The 18,250-nt window shown below is 34.0% G+C and overlaps 1 protein-coding gene across 1 annotated transcript; it reads right to left on the bottom strand.

Moving 5' to 3' along the window:
• Positions 1-5,222: 5,222 nt before the first annotated feature.
• LOC129216008 (tektin-4-like) lies at positions 5,223-18,153 on the bottom strand. Its single transcript, XM_054850145.1, has 7 exons — positions 18,047-18,153; positions 15,488-15,794; positions 13,446-13,516; positions 11,793-11,939; positions 9,399-9,621; positions 7,605-7,759; positions 5,223-5,482 (listed from the first exon to the last, which is right to left on the bottom strand). The coding sequence occupies exons 1-7, from the start codon at positions 18,145-18,147 to the stop codon at positions 5,269-5,271; spliced, it is 1,218 nt and encodes a 405-aa protein (XP_054706120.1). The 5' UTR covers positions 18,148-18,153; the 3' UTR covers positions 5,223-5,268.
• Positions 18,154-18,250: the final 97 nt, after the last annotated feature.

The following is an 18,250-nucleotide window of genomic DNA, read 5'->3' as shown; positions in this document are numbered from 1 at the left end:
GCACCTGTACCTGTTAGGGGCAACATATGGACCAAATTTTGTTTGATTTTGCCAATTACTTCTTGGGGAATAGCAGTCACGCATAACTCAAAAAACGTCCCATTACTCCACCCCCCCCCCCCCTTGGAGGAATTAGCGCCAAAAACCAATGGGCATAAGTTCACATAGGGGCACATATGTGTGCCAAATTTCGTTCGATTTCATGCGGTGTTTGCTGTAGAGCGGCCACAAAAAACTGGTCACACGCATACGTGACACATGCACGCACCTACACACACACACACACACACACACACAGATATTTTCCAAAAACGGTCGAAATGTACTCAGCACACTTCAAAACGTTCGAATCCGCCAAAATTCGAAAATTCGTACGAAACCAATACTTTCTTCTATATATTAGATATTAGAAGAAAGTAACAAGTTCCCCAGTCCTTGGGCTGGAGCTGGTGAGCAATGGCGGATCTAGAACTCGATGAGGGGGGGGGGGAGCTAACCTCGGTCTAAGTGGGAAGTCACTGTTTTAGAGGGTCAACGCACAGCCGAAACCGCTGAAGCTTCAGACTTGAAATTTGGCAGGCATGTCCGCAAATAGTTCGGGAGAAATGAATTAAAACCTCTTAATTTCTGCGAAATTAAAACCTGTCATTGAATTCAAATCCCTTATTTTCGAAGGCTTTCCTCCATTCAAATCATTATTCAGTACTTCATCTCAACTTTTTGATATTGTTTCTGTTTCTCACGTGGTTCTTTGAGGCTTTTCTCAAGTCAAATCATAATGTTTCTGTCTATTGCTTTCATTTTTTCAAAACTAGAAACGAAGTTTTTAAGAACATCGTCACAGGCAGACTATCCTTTTGAATTTAGAAGAGTGCAGTTTCCTGTTAAAGTTAACTTTGCAATAACCATTAATAAGTCACGAGGACAGACATTAAAAGTAGCAGAGACCGATTTAAGAGAAGATTTTTTTTCACACGGCCAATATTATGTAGCTTGCTCCAAAGTCAGTTCATCAAGCAACTTAATAATTTTAGCCCCAGAAAAAAAAAACTAAAAATGTTGTATACAAAGAAGTTCTTGCTTAAACATAGGTATATCAATAAAATGTGGATGGCCTGTGTTTGCAAAGATAATCAGTACTTTAAAAGGATCGTTAATAACAGTTAAAGATCGGTTAACGACAAGGGCATATATGTAAGGAGTCCAGGGGCCCCGGGATCCTCCTCAAATTAGAAAACGTTACTAGTAATAAGTAATTATTATAGGGGATTTTCGAAACTAGGTGCACCAAGCACTGTTAACCCCTGCTAATTCCATTACCCGAGCAATGCCGGGTACGGGAATGCTAGTTGGTAGATAAAAATACACTCGCATAACAGAATGGTGTGGCTCCCTATCGAAAAAAAAAAAAACAAAAAAAAAAAAACGAAAAAAAAAACAAAGATAAAAGCTATAGTATAAACATAATACCCCAACTATTGCTAGAGAAAGGTAGTAAAACTAAAAAAAACACGCTTTCGTAGCAAAATGAACTAAAAAGTGAAAAATAATCTTTGGATGATAGTAGTTGACAAATCACTTAATTTTAATGTAATACAAAAATCCGTGTGGTGCTGTCTATTTACATTTTTGCATGGACAACAAATGGAAAAAATTCAAGACAGCCCCCCACGCTTTTTTGTATTACATTAAAATTAAGTGATTGGTCAACTACTATCATCCAAAGATTATTTTTCTCTTTTTAGTTCATTTTGCTACGAAAGTGTTTTTTTTTTTAGTTTTTTAAACTATTATTTTATTTTCTTTTTTTTAGTTTAACTTGTTTTACGAAAAAATATTCATTTCAACATTATTCAAAATCTTTTATATTCATGAAATTTGCCCAAAAAAAGCGACTAAAGATCTCGGGTGGCATTCGAAACGTGGTCTCTCGAACTCCAAAAAGAGCAACTGCACCCCTTAAAGTGTAATAGCCGAGCTCTAAAAAACATTCAATTTCGCTGATAAATTGCCTGTGGAGTAATTGTCTAATTTAGCTAATCCGTCTCAGTCATCGATGTATGTGTGCGGAAATCATATCTACATACTTTGAAAATTTGAGATGCATTTAAATAAAAGTTTTGTTCAATTGAAGGCTCACCTAAATTTTGGCATTAAATTAGTTAAAAACAATTATATTTCGTGTTCTAATTACCTTGGAACATTGGAACAAATTTTGTCTGATGCAGAAAAATTAAAGGTTTTTGTAGATATTTTAAAATAATTTTTTGAGCATTTTTAATTTTTCCTTTTTCACATTGTTGGATTCATGCCAAAATATTGATTAAAATTGGAGGAAACTAACAATCCTAAAAGAGTTAATTAATTAATTATAGAACATTGCATTGTCATCGGGTCTGAGGTCGCGTGCCAAATTTCAAAAGAATCCGATCGCAGGAAGTGGGCGAAATTTGAGCTGCAAGATTCCGTTATAAGATACATACATACATACAGGTGAAGCTAAAAAAGGGCGTTAATAAAAAGAAGCGGATATTTGAAGGGAGTCAGGACACTCCCGAAGAAATTTGAGAAATTGATGTCAAAAACACAATTTTCGGAATGTTTTGGTGGTAAAGTTAGGTGAGATGAGGTTGAGGTTCCTTCCCGAGAATTTTCTCTTACTATAGTCAATTTAAAGCTTGCTTTAAAGATATTAGGGAATCGAATGCTCTTTAAAGAAATTTGCACAAATAAAAGGTTAAAAACGCAATTTTATGCTATCTGTGATGGTCCAGGGCAGGCCCGGAATTACGTATCCGCAGACCCCACAACTTGCCCTCCCCCCGCGCATGGGAGGTGTACGTCCTTAAGGGGCCCAACGGTGTAAGAAATTGAATGAAGAAAATTTAAAAAAAAAAAAAAACTAGCATTAAGACTTAGATTGCAAATATTATACACTACTGGCCTCTGGGAAGGGGTCCTTGAGATTTTGTTGCAGAGGGGTCCAAAATATGTAGATCCGGGCCTGGTCCAGGAACTCTCTCTCTCTAGGTATCTTCTTCGGCTAAATTTAGAAATTGAAGTTTCAAAGACACAATTTGTTATATATTTTAAAGTAATATTAGGAAAAGAGTGAGTATTCAGAGATCTTCTCCAGAATTTTTTGAAATCGAAATCTTTAAAACGCATTTCAGGCTCTCTTGGACGATGCTAGAAGACGCGTTGGGGTTCGGGGGCTGTTTTCTGAAATGTTCTGACATTGATGTTCTGAAAACACAATTTAAATTTACATTTTGATGGAATGAGTTATTTCCAGAGGAAATGTTTTAAGCTTACAAAATGTCTACATTAAAGCTAGAAAAGCAATATTAAGCTTTTTTTATGGTATTGTTAGGGGAAGGATATTCGGGAGCCCTTCTCCGTTCTAAAAACATATTTTGAAGCTCACTTAGGCGACGATAAATATACATAGGAGCAGTTTCACACCTGAAGTAGTTTGAAATTGAAACGTCATAATAAAATTTCATTTTATAGGGAGTGAATATTCTGTATATTGGAAAACAAAGCTAGAAAATTTTCTCCAGAAATATTCGAAAATAGTGTACTAAAGATGCAATTTTAAGTAATCTTTGATGAAATTAAGGGGAAGCGGGGCTCATCAAACAAAATTTTCCGAAATTAGAAGCCTAAAACAGTTTTAGGCTCTCTTTGTAAAAGTATTGCAGTATTTAAAATCTCCGAAAATTCGGTTTTATCCAGTGCAAGTTCTGACCTCATTGGGAAGGGGGAGGGGCTATAGCCCCGTTAGCCTGAGAACGAAGTAAAATGTATAACTGTGTGAATTTGAAACTGATAACTTCAGATTAACAAACCTTGATAGCATCGGACGAAGCTATTTCCTCCAAGCTTCCCCATACTGTTGCAAATGACATTGTAATCTGTTGTACGTTTTGACCCAATGAGAGAAGGAGCTGCAGTTCCTCTAGCCCCCCCCCCCCCCCCTCATTAGCGCAGGGCGCACTATTTAATTCGCTTCTGTACTCATTTGTAGTGGGAACGATATGGTTGATAGCAATTGTAGAGTGCAATATTTAATTCGCTTCTGAATTATCATAACCTGGAAACGCAGTAGACAGCAAGCGTAAACATTCATTGCGCCAGTGGAGTACGCGTTTAAGTTCATCGTTTGTGACGTTATCAAGACCACGCCTTGTTTGAAAGATCGGACATTTCGGAAAATTAATTAATAATTAAACGTTCTGAAAATACAAGATTTTCCTCGTTTCATGTTATTTTTTTCGCTCATTCTATCAACTTCAGTGACTAAAAGTAGCACTTTTGACTGATGGAAACGACCCCATTTTTATTTCGTGGGGCGGAGGTTGTCAAGTAGTAAGAATGAGCGAAATCTTGGGATAGTAATGGACTTCTCATTTTTGTTTCGTCAATAAATTTTCATGAAAAATGATCAACACAATGACCTACATTTCCATTATTAGGATAGACGTGACCCGTAAATTTGGAATCAAATGGATTCGTGAAAATATTTTAATTTTAAAATTATAAATGTAAATACGTCGGCAGCCCCTATAAAACCATCATGCTTATTTATCTGTCCTTTTTTTTAAAAAAAAGCTGAGACTCGCCATGGGTTTTTAGTTTCTAGAATGTACTGAATTCTTTTCTTTTCGTAAAAAAATATTTGTAATGTTTCTGATGGTGGCTCTCAGATAATCTTAATACTACAGGCTCTCATATATTCCTAAATAATGTTTTAAAATTGCATTTTCTTTTTAAATTGCATATAAAAAAAAATTATTTCCTTTTTCTTCCACTTGTTCATTTTTTTAACCTTTTAAAACTGCAAAGATTTCCCTTTTTCTTTGTACTTCACTGCAATAAAATTAAAAGCTCCTTTTCTAAAAAATAAAATTTAAAAAAAGAAAGAAAAACGTAATTTATTAACCCCTACTACCCTTGGCGACGGCCTTCATAGTATGTATTTTTTCAAAGCTGACATAACATGATAATCAGTTTTTGTTCAAAGCACTTGAATACGCCCCATTTATAAATTAAATATTAAGTACAAATTATTTTTTGAACTTTATTATTTCAGCTTCAATACTATTGTAAAAAATACACAATTGAATTCTTTCTAACATGGTTTAATTTCCTTTTACACTACGAAACTTTCTGAATTTACATGCACATGTTTTCATTTATTTTGCAGGTATGGAAATTGAGATCAAAACTAAGTACTTCCTGTCAACACATTAAGAAGTTTAATGTTCAGTGACCTAATAGTTTATGACGAGGAGGAAATTTTTTCCTTAGAGGTTGAACACGACCTTTATCCACCATCAGGGTGTTTTCTTTGATTGCAATTTCTCTTTCTAAATCTCTTCTTGTCTCAAGTAGATTACTCAGTGATGCTTCTACTCTGGCAAGCTGTTCTTGTAATGCTTGAATGGTTGCTGCAATTTCACGACTTTCGATAATCAATCTGCAAAGAAATTTTACAACGAATCATTAGTTTAGCTATGTCAAACATACGCATATGCATTTGATGGTAAAATACTTAAAAGCATGTTACGAGCTGAATTTTTACGAAATTCAATAAAAACAATGATGAAAAGGTTGAAGCATGTGAGGCAGTGGCAGGCTAAGGGTAAGTGGACTTTCTGAGCTTTGTGCAAGGTTATAATATAACCTAATGGCTGGACCATAATTTGGCTCACCCCCAATGATTATATAAGGCATTGGGGTGAGCCAAAAATGGATATTTGCGATAAAATGACTTCTAATACCCATAAACTTGGCATTCATAAATAGGGGGAAAATAGTTTTGAAAAAGATATATTTCTGTATTTAATCAAAGTTTGAAACAAAAAGGTAAAAAATTATCAAATAATAATAATAACTAGCTGTGTGCCCGGCGTTGCACGGGCTACTTAAAAAATGAAAGAGATGTCCAAGTGATGTTTTTGTGTTTACTCTGACATCACTTTCTAAAGCGCTAAGGAGTAAACAAATACGCGTAATGCAAGGTTTGCAAAACACCAGTAGAGCATATTTTTGGCAAAAATCTCTTTAACGTTAATCATAGTTATCATTGATACAAGTTATGAGTATTTTCAATTAGCACAAAAGATGAAAATATATGCATTATCAACTATAATCTGTGCTCACGTTAAAATGAATTACATCTGATAGACTATATCTGAAAATATTTTATGTACAATTACAATCAGTTTTTTACATAAAATGACACACACTTTTTTGGTTGATTACGTGAAACTAAAGCACCAAGACTAAATAAATACCAAAAAAGCATTAATTTAATTCCAAGTCATCAGATTCCAAATTAGCTTTTGTTAAAATCCTTAAAAACAATCTTTTTTTTCTTCAAATCTGTTTCACTTAAAAAACTCCAAACAAGCTTAGTTTAAACATGTTCTTTTAACGATACAAACTGTATTTCAAAAATAGAAACAGGAAGAAAAAAAGAGAGTTATTACAATTCGAAAACTCGCCCTTGTGACGGGAAAAAGTCCAACAAAATAAACATAATTAGTCGCACATGCTAAATGTACCAAAACATGAGGCCGGTGAATGATAAACTTACACTACAATCAATAAACAGAGCTAAAGAAACAACTTTCATATGCTGAAAAGAGTTAAGAACGTTGAACGCAAAAAAAAAAAAGACAGGTGATAAAGTAAAGGCTATGTTCGAATAAGGCAACTTAATTTTAAACTAACTTAAAATGAAATTTTAAATGGAAACGTTGTTTTAAGATTTGGACAGCAGTCAAAAAAATCTCTTTTAAAAGAATTATTAGAATTTTACTTGCTCACTCAAATGCAAAATGGCAACAGGAAAGAAATAAAAATTCCTGAAGCAATGTTATGTTAATTAACGTTTTAATTAATATCTCCGCTAATTAAAGTCGCACAATTACGAGATTGGTCCTATTGTTTTCTTTGGAAAATTTCGAATTGATCGATATCTCGTTTGACTCTCGATTCGCAGCGGTTCTCGATAAGATCGATCTTCAGACAGACAGACAGACAGACGGACGCGAACAGATTTTAATATTATAGTGGATAATAATAATAATAATAATAATAATAAATTGCAAATACTCAAAATTTCTGTTCAATTACCATTAAAATATTTCCATCTAACCTTTTTTCATACATAGTTAAAATTATTTACATTCTTAAACAATTTGTAGCTCTCACATAAACCGCAAATTTTCTTAACATTAACCAAAATGTGACTTTTTTTTTCACATTGCAGTATTTTTTCCTTTATATTCCAGTTTTGCGTTTTCGCAATAAATGTGCTTTGTGCAGTTTTTTGTTGGTAATGCAATAACATTTCATTACATTATCAACCCAGAGTTCACCGAAATAAGGAGAAAATGGTTTCATTTTCATGTTACAACCCTGTCTCTTCCATCCACCCAGGATGGACATACTGAGTTGCATCGACGATGACCCTAACTGTTTCAAAAAAGTTCATGGACTTGTACCATTGTCTGATGGTTGGTTGGGCTTGATGGAGATGGGCAGTTGTAATGAGTCCAGATATTATTTGTGAAACAAAATAATATAAGTACCCTGTGTGTGCTTTATCTTCACAAAGTTCAACATTTGGACGTTCGTTTCTCAAATGAAGACGAGTCTGAACTTGTTTCAAAGGAGCCTCCTTCTCGAGTATTTGTTTCTTCAAAAAGTTAATTGTTTTTTCCGCTTCAGCAATGTCTGAAATTATCTGCAATAAAATTAAATATGTTTAGCTCAAATATCAAAGCAAAATTTAACTTTTAATTTTATGACTACGTAATATACAACAATATGTAATATCTATACACGAAAGTGTTTCAAAAAAGTAAGGTAACAAGAGCTCTGGACGGGTGGTGCAGATTCTCTGTACGAATGAAAAATCACGCTGAAGATAACGAAGATTATTAACGAAGATTTTCAAGCAGTGCGGTAGATGGATCTGGGTGTCTCCCAAACAAGACGAAATGTCAGTTAAAGATGACTGCGTCGAAGAAAACATGGTCAACTGTAAATGCTGCTCATCAGTGCGTCATGCTAGCTTGATTACAAAAAGCATTCCGTTGTATGCGACCAGGACTCCTCACAACAGGCTTTTGTTGTTGCATGACAATGCTCGACCGCATACGGAAACAGCTACACGCGATTTGTTACAGATTTTCGGTACACTGTAAAAACGATTCAGAAACGTTCCTGGAAAATAATAAGCAGCTGATGTGCCCAATTTCTGCCAGTAACATACCTCGTAAAAACCAGGAACATTTTACGCTAAAATTCAGTAACCTCCCTGAAATTATCCTGGAAGCCTACTGAAAATTTTAGAAATCTTTCCGTAGCTAGTGGTGTCTCTGGAACTTTAGAATATACTTAGGTAGACCTTCCTGACTTATCAAGGAAGTTTCAAAAGCAGCATTGCAAACATGGCCAAAGCTAAGACAGAATTGCACCTAAGTATCAAGAATTTTACTTGCCTGCAATTCTTGCATAGCTACGTGGTCCATGAACTTATTCGCTCCCGTTTGGGAGCTTAATCAGTCTGGACGGGTCGTAATAGAAATGAAGCCGATACACTTTATAAATACGCTCAGTTGATCTTTAAACTTGGGGCTAAAAAATATTTTTCACAACAGTGAGGAAGTCTGCATTAGTAACATTTTCGAACACAATTGTAGCAATTCAGGAAACTTTTTCTACGATGATACTTGATTTTTCCAGGAGATGAATAAAAACCATTGAAATCCCGAAACGTTACACGGAAATACTCAATAACGTTTCGGAATTGTTTTACCGGTGTGGGAGTAAAGCTTAGTATAAGTACATTATAAAACAATATATAGAGCGTCTCGTGAAGACCAGATTAACTTTGCATAGCGCGAATTCATTGAATATTTTAAAAAGTGCCTTAAAAAATTTACCTTTACAACCCATAGTTCTCGAGAAAAATGCTAGAGAAAATGAATGACACGAAATGCGGTTTACTAAAAAAACACCTGCATTCGAAACATGAACGTCAGTATTTGTATAACTTTTAATAGGAGGATGCTTGATGAAAAGAAATTCGCATATTGAGGCATGCATTCACACGTTTTGAAATGGTTGACTGTACATGTTCCAGCAGAATAGTGTGTTTATTTTAGGAAATTCTTCAGTTTTGCTTTAAATATTTAAATTATTTTTGACAGTTTTCTACAAACATAAACTCATTGCATGGCCATATTCAGAAAAATATCTTTAAGATAGATAAATAAAATATTAAACGATAGATTAACTTGCACTGACAGGTTGCAGTTGCTACAGAGACGAATTTATCGTATGTTCTGCGATAAATAAATATCAACAAAATTATTCACCAGTTGCAAATGATTCTTCAGCCGATATAAACTATCATTGACTTCATTTATTCTTTTTGATAGTGAAGACTCTACCACGTCTGCTTGGCTGCGTAAGTTCTCATAACTATTTAAGAGGTGGGTGTTCACTTCGTCTCTTAATTTGCCTGACTTGCGAATTTCATCTCTTGCATAAAACAACCTGTGCCTTGTAAACTCAATCCATTCTTGAGGAGTGGACCATCTACAAAACAAGTTGAAGGTTTATATATTAAAGTGCAATAGCGAAAACTCCTAAGTTAGCTCAGAAACATAAGTTCGACAAAGTGCATGCGGAATATTTATGCATTAAAAGTGCCATAATATTCCGTGCTCTCCAGACCTAACTCCAAGCATTTTTTTTAATGGTGTTACATCAAAGATCGTGAATTCGTGCCTCATGGGCCACATGATTTGCAAGATTTATGCTAAAAGATTACAACCACATTTTCTTCGGTTGATCATGACATGGTGCAGCGAGTGAAGCAAGAATTACTCAAGACTTGATATTTATCGAAATACGAAAGGTCCATCTATTGAACATTTCGGAAACAAAACTTGTACAATTTCGTTCCTTAGTAAAGTTAGCATTGTTGCTATATTAGTACAGTAGAAGACCATTATAACGCACACCTTGGGACCAGAGGTTTTGCCTTATACAGGTTTTGACGTTATATAGGTATTTCACAAATTTTTAAACTAATATTCCAAATATATCTATATGTTAGCACTTCAGAATGAGTTTTATCTGTAGTGATTATTAAAGCACTAATTATACAATGAGTCATTCACAAATAAATATGTTTCTTTATTACAAAAAAAAAGTGAAATATCCTGTGCACTTCCGCTAGCTTCATGGTTCGCATAACAGCTGCATTTTCAAGAACCATCTGGTATTTTCATTTTACTGTGAATGCTAATTTTCATTTAAAAGCTTTGAATTAAGATGAAAAGATGAAAAACTGATTCAAAATTTAATTTTCCTAACAATTTTTATGTTTTCAAGGCAAAACAGAGGGATTTTTTAAACTTCAAAACTTATTGTTTACTTCTGAAAAGTTGTGCGGTTTATAGAGAATTGCGTTATAAAGGTATTCTACTGTAATATAGTTGTTTCAATGACGCTTCCAAACACTGGAGGGAATTTTGTTATGCATATGTGTATAATAGAGCACCTTAACTCTATTATACGCCTTAGAGCACCTTAGGGTGCCGGGAAAAGATTCTAATTCTTTAAAGGGTGCCGCGAGTCGGAAAAGTTTGAGAGCACCTACCATTGGGAAAACGTCAGCTGTTTCAACATTTAATTACCTAACTATTAAACAGCAGGGGAAATTTTGAGTTAAGAAACTAGGAAGATATAGGGGATGAAACAAACATTAGGTTGGAAAAAAAACTTTCTGAATGTTTTTTTTAATTCAATAATTTAATAAATTGCAAAACATTTCTAACATTCAATTCTCCTATTTGTACATGAAATTAAAATGTTAGCAACTGAATGCTACAGACTTTTAGTAAGTTCAAGCACAAAATAAACTTTAACATCTTTATGATATTTCAAGCATTATTCCAGATCCTAAAAATTGCTTTTCATAATGGTTAAAAAGTAAGTTATAAATTGGCAACTTTAAAACAATCGGAAGTGATTGAGAATTTCCTCTACCAAGTCAAGAGCCTGAATTCATTCTGTCACAAAACCATAAGCACATAGTATACATTACGCAGGATGGGCTCATCGGTAAGGCGTCGGACTCGTAACTGAAGGGTCCCGGTTTCGACCCTTCCGGCCAGTCAAAGATCTTCCGTGTTCGTTAATGGTGACTGGAGCATGTTAAATATGTCGTGGTTACATAGTCCTCCAAGTGAATCAAAACCTCGGGGGTGCTGAATCAGGGATTGCTCGGCTCCTGATCTGTATCAAAAAATCAAAACTGTCTTCAGACCAACTGGTCTGAACTGTCATCCACCTGGTTAAACCACAGTTAGTGGTAAGTACGGGGGACCCTGGAGTGTGAAGTATACATTACACACATAGCAGGATCCAAATTAAAAACTGCTAATTTACAAACTTATTAACCCTATTTTGTAATTTTCAAAGTCAGGATAATGAATGTTTTGGACATAAATATGTTTTAAAATTTGGTTCGTAGTATGAGTTTATTAAAAATTAATCCTCAATATAAATAATAATACAAATACATTTGCTGATTTCTTTCTCCACAAGTAAAGCATGGAAAATTTGAAACAAAATATTTTCATACAAATTGAAATTTTATTAATACTTCAATTTAAAAATTTAAATAGAGATGAAATTAATTTGCTTTTTCTCCCCCGCAAGGAAAAGCTTTAATTACTGTTCAAAAAGTAAAGAAATACTTGTTAGGTATCCGCTGTGGGCCAGTGTAGAAAGATATTTGCTCAGAAGAAGTGTTTTTCATGTGTGCACAAATAGTATCGATGTTATAAGCTTCCCATTTGTCACTCCAATCTCTTTCGAGCTCAGTTTTTGCTTGTTGATTTCTCCTAAGTATTAAAAAGTAAAAAAGCATTAATTTATCAAAAATATCAACAAATTATCTTTTTTTTTATTAATAAAATAATAAAGCTGAAAGTCTGGACCTCTGGATCTCTGTGACGTGCATGGCGCCTGTTCGGCAGATTTTCAAGAAATATGGAAAATTAGTTCATAGCATAGGAGTGTGCACCTCGAAGCGATTTTTCAAATATTCGATTTTGTTCTTTTTTTATTTCAATTTTAAGTCCATTTTTCACATAAATTTGATATCATGGGGGAACATATTTCATTCACAGTTTTAAGTTTTAGATCATATGAAAGCTTAGAATTTTCTGCATAAGAAAAAGTTTGTTAGAAATTACTGCAAGTACTTGGAGAGCTGTAGAAATCGTTTAAAGAAAACCAAAGTCCAAGGCTTACCTTAAGCACGCCAAACGATTCTAAATGATTATACTCGAAAATAAAATCAAAAACTAAAGTTAAGTGGAATTTATTTTCGAAACGAAAATTAGCTTTTGTATGTTACCATGGTTACGTCTTTTACTCCCTTTGTTTGTTTCATCCGTTTTTTTTTTATTTTGTTTTAAACATTTTAAAAAATGTACTTATTTTTGTAATTTAAACCCTTTTCTTTTATTAAAAACTAGCGATACCCGCACGGCTTTGCCCGTAGTAGAAAATAGAAAGGTTCTTTGGTTCGTCTGTATATTTACAATAATGGATGGTGATTTTCTCGCCCATGTTATGATAATTTTCTCGTCCACGTTATGATAATTTACTCGTTCATGTTATGGTAATTTACTCGTCCATGTTATGATAATTTGCTCGGTAAAATGGGCTAAAATTAGAATAAAAAAAGAACAAAATCGATTTTTTTAAAAAATCGCATCAAGGTGCTCACCCCTATGCTCCGAACTAATTTTGTGCCAAATTTCATGAAAATCGGCGGAGCGGTTTAGGCGCTATGCGCGTAACATACATTCAGATATCCAGACTTTCAGCTTTATTATTAGTAAAGATAATTTAAATTGAAATGTTTTGACTAAAGAAAGCCGTCTGCTATCATTTTCTTAGTTTTTATGGAATTATATTCAGTAAATTATTAAAATATTGCAATTACAACCTTCTTTCTGTAGTTTTTAATTTTGGAAAAATGTCTTATTTTGCGTTTTAAACAAGAGAGGGAAACTTCCTTCTTTAAAAATATTTCTAAGGCTTCTGCTGGTTTCTGCATGCTTAATTTTCAAATCTGCCAAAAATATTAAGAGATTTTGAAAAACAAAAAAAAATTTAAAGCATAGCTGACATTACTATACAGGCAAATCAAATGACCTTTAATTTTCTACTACGGGCAAAGCCGTGCAGGTACCGTAAGTAATTAATAAATGCGTATCGCAGTTATTTTTTAAATGTTGTGTGGAAAATTAATATTATTGGTTTTACACTTATGTGACTAATTTTAAATATACGTTTTAAAAAACACATTTTCTAATGTACCTCTAATAAATACTTACTGAATTTGATTTTCAACTTCAGCAGCGATCATCTTAGTCAAATTCTGGTATGTTTGGATGATTTCAATCTCCTATGCATAATAAGTAAATATACGTTACAAATGCAATACTTTTACTTCTATAAATGTTTTCTACATTTAAGCTAAATAAACTGCAATATGAAAAACTAATTACTACAATTTTTATAAATTAAACTACTTCAAGATTTTGTAAAGAATCTGAATCCTAGCTGCTAGCTGCTTGAAAAATGTCATTAATGTATCCAAATTACCACATTTCATTTAAAACAGTGTTACAACTTGATGAAGTTTTAGTAACTATTTCTCTTATCTCTAAATCAATACCTAAAATCTCTCAGCTTCCAACCTCTACCAGGGAGAGATTTACACACATTGCATACACAGTATTAGAAATAAGCGGTGGTTAGTCGCCTTGTAGAACCAAAAATTTTGATTTGACGCCTAGATTTTCAACTCTATAAGTGTTAAATTTAACGCATAAAGTATTTGAACCTTATTATTGTTGCATTAATTAAACTATTTTTATTCGCACAAAAAATGGCAAAAATCAGATCCCCCCCCCCCCCCCGGAGTGGTTGGCGTCAAAATTGAGTTAGCACCTGCTTTCCAATAGGTTAACAATTCTCCAAATTTCATCCAAAACGTTGCATTACTTCTTGAGACATAGCACTCGCAATGAACAAGGATGAACGTGCGATTGCACCACTTCCTTTTGAGCTATTGACGCCGAAAAGAATCAGCTCTTGTACCCTCTAAGGATTACCTGTAGATAAAGTTTTGTTTGATTCCTTCTGTTACCTCTCGAGATGTAGCAATTACAAGAATTGAGAAAAAACATTCTGTTGTTCAACCCCTTTTTGAGCTATTAGCACCAAAATTGAATCAGCTCCTGTACACTTTGGGGTCAACATATGGACAAAATTTTGCTTGATCTTACCAGTTCCTTCCTGAGATATAGCAGGCATACAGAACGAAAGAAACGTTCGATTGCTCCACTCCCTTGGAGGAATTCGCGCCAAAAACTAATGGGCATAAGTTCCCACAGGGCACATACGTGTACCAAATTTTGTTAGATTTCATGCAGTAGTTTTTGGTTTAGAGCGGCCACAAAAAAACGGTCACACACATACAGATACATGCACGCACACAAACTGACAGACATTTTCCGAAAATGGTCGAAATGGACTCAAAACAGGCAAATCCGTCAAAACTCGAATGCGTGCACGAAACCAATACTTTCTTCTATATATTAGATATAGAAAAAAGTAATAATAGAATTCAAATTACTAAAAATTAAACTAGCTACATCTGATTCTTGAACTCATAAAAAAAACACAGCTGTTTTTGCCAAGACGGTATATATCGATTTTTTTTTCTCATAAATGTAGTACAACTAGATGCAAAAAGCGTAGTTTACGATGATGCTACGCTGCTTGCATCCTTTCAAGCTACGGCACAAATTGTTTTCACGCATGCGCTTTTCGGATGCTTGCCCGTCTACTGCCGTTTACTAGAAGATTTCGATTACCCATAGTTTCTCGTTGTATAGTTAGTTAATACTGCATCTATGTTTTTCCCATGGTTTCATCCACCTTCGAGAAAAATGTCCCCCCCCCCCACACACACAATAGAGAGTAAAAGAGATTAGAAAAATAAAAGTTATTTAACAGATAAGCAGGTGCGTGCACGGGGGGGGGGAGAAGGGACACCTGTTGGCCCGAGGCCGAGATTGAAGGGGGCTCAATATTTTTAAAATGAGGGGTGAAATATAGGAGTAAATAATGTGGAAGAGGGGGCCGTAAAAGTCATTTGTGACGGGTCCCAAAATTTCTGTGCACGCCCCTGCAGATAAGGATTTTCAACTTGCAAGATATCAAAGCTTAGAAACTTCTGTATTCATAATCGATGCATAATTGTCTAAGAATATTTTAAGATGTTAAACATTTTAAAACTTTTAACGGACATATCATTGGGGAAAAAACTATCGTAATTACTTTCCAACTTAGAGTATAAAAAAATTACCCTTTGAAGCTCATTTTCGGTTTTATCATGAACCAAGTCAGATGATATTCTTTGATCCCTAAGATCAAGACTCTCTTGAGCAACTATAAGGCAAGCCTGCACTTCATTCAAAGAATTTTCAAGTCGTTTTTTCTCCATGGATAACTTTTTAATTTCTGTTGTGAGTTGTTCAATTGTTTTCTCCAAATCTTTCTGACAGTCAAATACATCCTTCGCTCTTTCTGCAATCTTTTTCGTGACAGAATCTTGAACAGTATCGGTTAAAATTTGCTTTTCCTTAGCTAACTGCTTACTTTGTTGACATATTCTGAAAAACTCCAGCAGTTAATTTAATTGAAAAAACTTGCAACTAATAAATCAAAAAGTTCTTGTATTTTCATTTATTTGAATTATGATACGAAATGTCACTTCGATATTTAATGCTCAAAAAATAAGCAAATAAGAAAAACATATTTTATTACAAAATACAATAAAACTTCGATTGTTCGAAACTTTTAACCGAAATCTCACTTAACCAAAGTCGGTTTGCTAAATTTTAAAACGTTCAATTGATTGACACAGAAGTACTGTCTGACCACGGATTTTATGGTAAGGCAAATATCCGGTTTACAGGCGGAAATGGACGTATATATTAGTTTTTAGAAATCTTAGCCTTTGCAGATGTTTGCCTCTTAAGTCAAGGTGAGTCTCATTCAAATGAGCGGAACACGCGCATCAAATATTTTACTTTTCCACCTCATTCAAACAGACTCGTCTTCACTGGACGCTTGCCAATTCCATACAATCCATGGTTGGACAGTACCGACATACTGAAAAAAAAATAAATTACATGTGTGCATGTGACTTCCTGAAAAAAAAATGAAGGGGATGCAATTAAAATCAGCAGCGTGCACAGGTATTTTGGGGCCCGTCACAAATGACTTTTACGGACCCTCCTCCATATTGTTTACCCCTATGTCTCTACATACTCCACAAAAATTTCACCCCTCATTTAAAAAATCTCGGGCATTTTAGGCGCGAGCCCGGGCTATCAGATGTTCCTCTCCTCCCCCATGCACGCCTCTATAACTACAATACAAGCATATATTTCTCCTTTTTTTTATGACCATTTAAAAAATTACTCTCAATTAATGGGTATTTAATGATACAAACTTGTCAAAAAGACGATGCTATCAATCTATACTATACTCCGATATACACTGATAGCTTGGAGATATCTGTATAACCGACAGAAAAGATACAGACATTAATAATAGTTCTTGCACTCGCGAGCAAAGAGCGGGGAAAATGTATGTGCTATAGAAAAATTGTAACTTTTAATCACCTATTACAAAAAAATCAAGTTTTCAACTTAATTAAACCTTTATGTTATAAAAGTTCAGGACGCATCGCTACTATTCTAAAACTCATCACACTCCTGATAAAGTCAGGACAGTGGGGCCCCACAAGATCGCAAATTCTTTAAAAAGTAAAAATGCTTTTAAAACTTTCTAATAAAAATGTTTAGTTCATTTTGCTATAAAAGCGTGTTATTATTATTATTATTAGTTTTTTAAACTATTATTTTATTTCATTAATCTTTTTTCACTATTGCTGGTTTGTATGCTCGAATGTAAAAACAATTTTTGTTCAAGTATAGTGAAATAACAGAATTTAAAAAAAAACACTAACACTTTTCATAACGCGCTCAAAAGGACAAAATAACTTTTCTGTGTCAGAAAGGACAATTATTAAGTACTGTCTAACCACGGATTGTATGGAAAGGCAAACATCCGGTTTATACGCGGAAATGGAAGCATCTATTAGTTTTCAGGGATGTCAGATTTTGCAGATGTATGCTAGCCTCTAAATTAAGCAGAGTCGCATTCAAATGAGAGGAACACGTGCATCAAATTTTTATTTTTCCCCTCATTCAGATGGAGTCGCCTTAATTGGATGTTTGCCAATTCCATACAATATGTGGTCAAACAGTATTCCTGTAGTTTTTAATTATTCCAAGAAGATGACTCCACAACGAGGAAAAGTGCGGCTCAAATGAGGAAGAGAATTTTTTATCATTATCTAACTTTCTGTCAAACATTTGAGTGTTGAAACATGCATTTTTTTCTGGGAAAGTTTGTTTTTGAAATGACTTAAGTTGCACTTTTCCTCGTTTGTGGGGTCATTTTCTTGGAATAATTGAAAACTACAGGAATGCTTAAATATTGTCCTTTCTGACCCAAAAAAGTTATTCAATTGTAGTAGTCTAGTAGTAAGTTCGTCAGTTGTAATAAAGAGAATTAAATTCTTTGAAAATGTTTCCTCTAACAGCCTACTAATATTACAATCATTACGCAACATTGAATGAAAACAAAGAAAAAATATTTTACCTCTGATTCATACCCTACAAACTCAAGCTCTTATTGGTTCAAGATGATATTTTACACTTGTAACACCGTTCTTCCAACTTTTTTTTTTTTTTTTTTTCAAAAGTTGTTTTTAATTTTTCATAGCTTTAATAATCTATTTCAATATTTGCAAAGCAAATGAGTACTAAATCAAAATAACAAGTAACATTACCTGAACCATTCTGCTCTAGAAATATCAGATTGATTAAATCTTCTTTGGTTGTTTCTGTACCACTCATCTGTGCTGAATATTTGTGGTGTTGAAGTATTCATGTCGATAGGAGGCTATGTCGGCAAATGAAAATTAATTTAACATTCTCATTAAAAATAAAAGCAAAAAAACAAAACTTATTTATAATATAATTTTCGGTGACAG

This window comes from Uloborus diversus, chromosome 2, assembly GCF_026930045.1.
Source record: "Uloborus diversus isolate 005 chromosome 2, Udiv.v.3.1, whole genome shotgun sequence".
NCBI lineage: Eukaryota > Metazoa > Arthropoda > Arachnida > Araneae > Uloboridae > Uloborus > Uloborus diversus.
The sequence above is the reverse complement of the archived record's forward strand: the minus strand, read 5'-3'. Positions and strand labels throughout refer to the sequence as shown.

What these genes read in the sequence shown, in the direction of transcription:
- LOC129216008 (XM_054850145.1), bottom strand. Translation starts at nt 18,147, where the DNA reads ATGAATACTTCAACACCACAAATATTCAGCACAGATGAGTGGTACAGA. An exon ending in CCGAAAATGAGCTTCAAAGG is followed by an intron (nt 13,517 to 15,487) that starts GTAATTTTTTTA and finishes TATTATGCATAG; the next exon opens with GAGATTGAAATCATCCAAAC. An exon ending in GAAGTTGAAAATCAAATTCA is followed by an intron (nt 11,940 to 13,445) that starts GTAAGTATTTAT and finishes TTTAATACTTAG; the next exon opens with GAGAAATCAACAAGCAAAAA.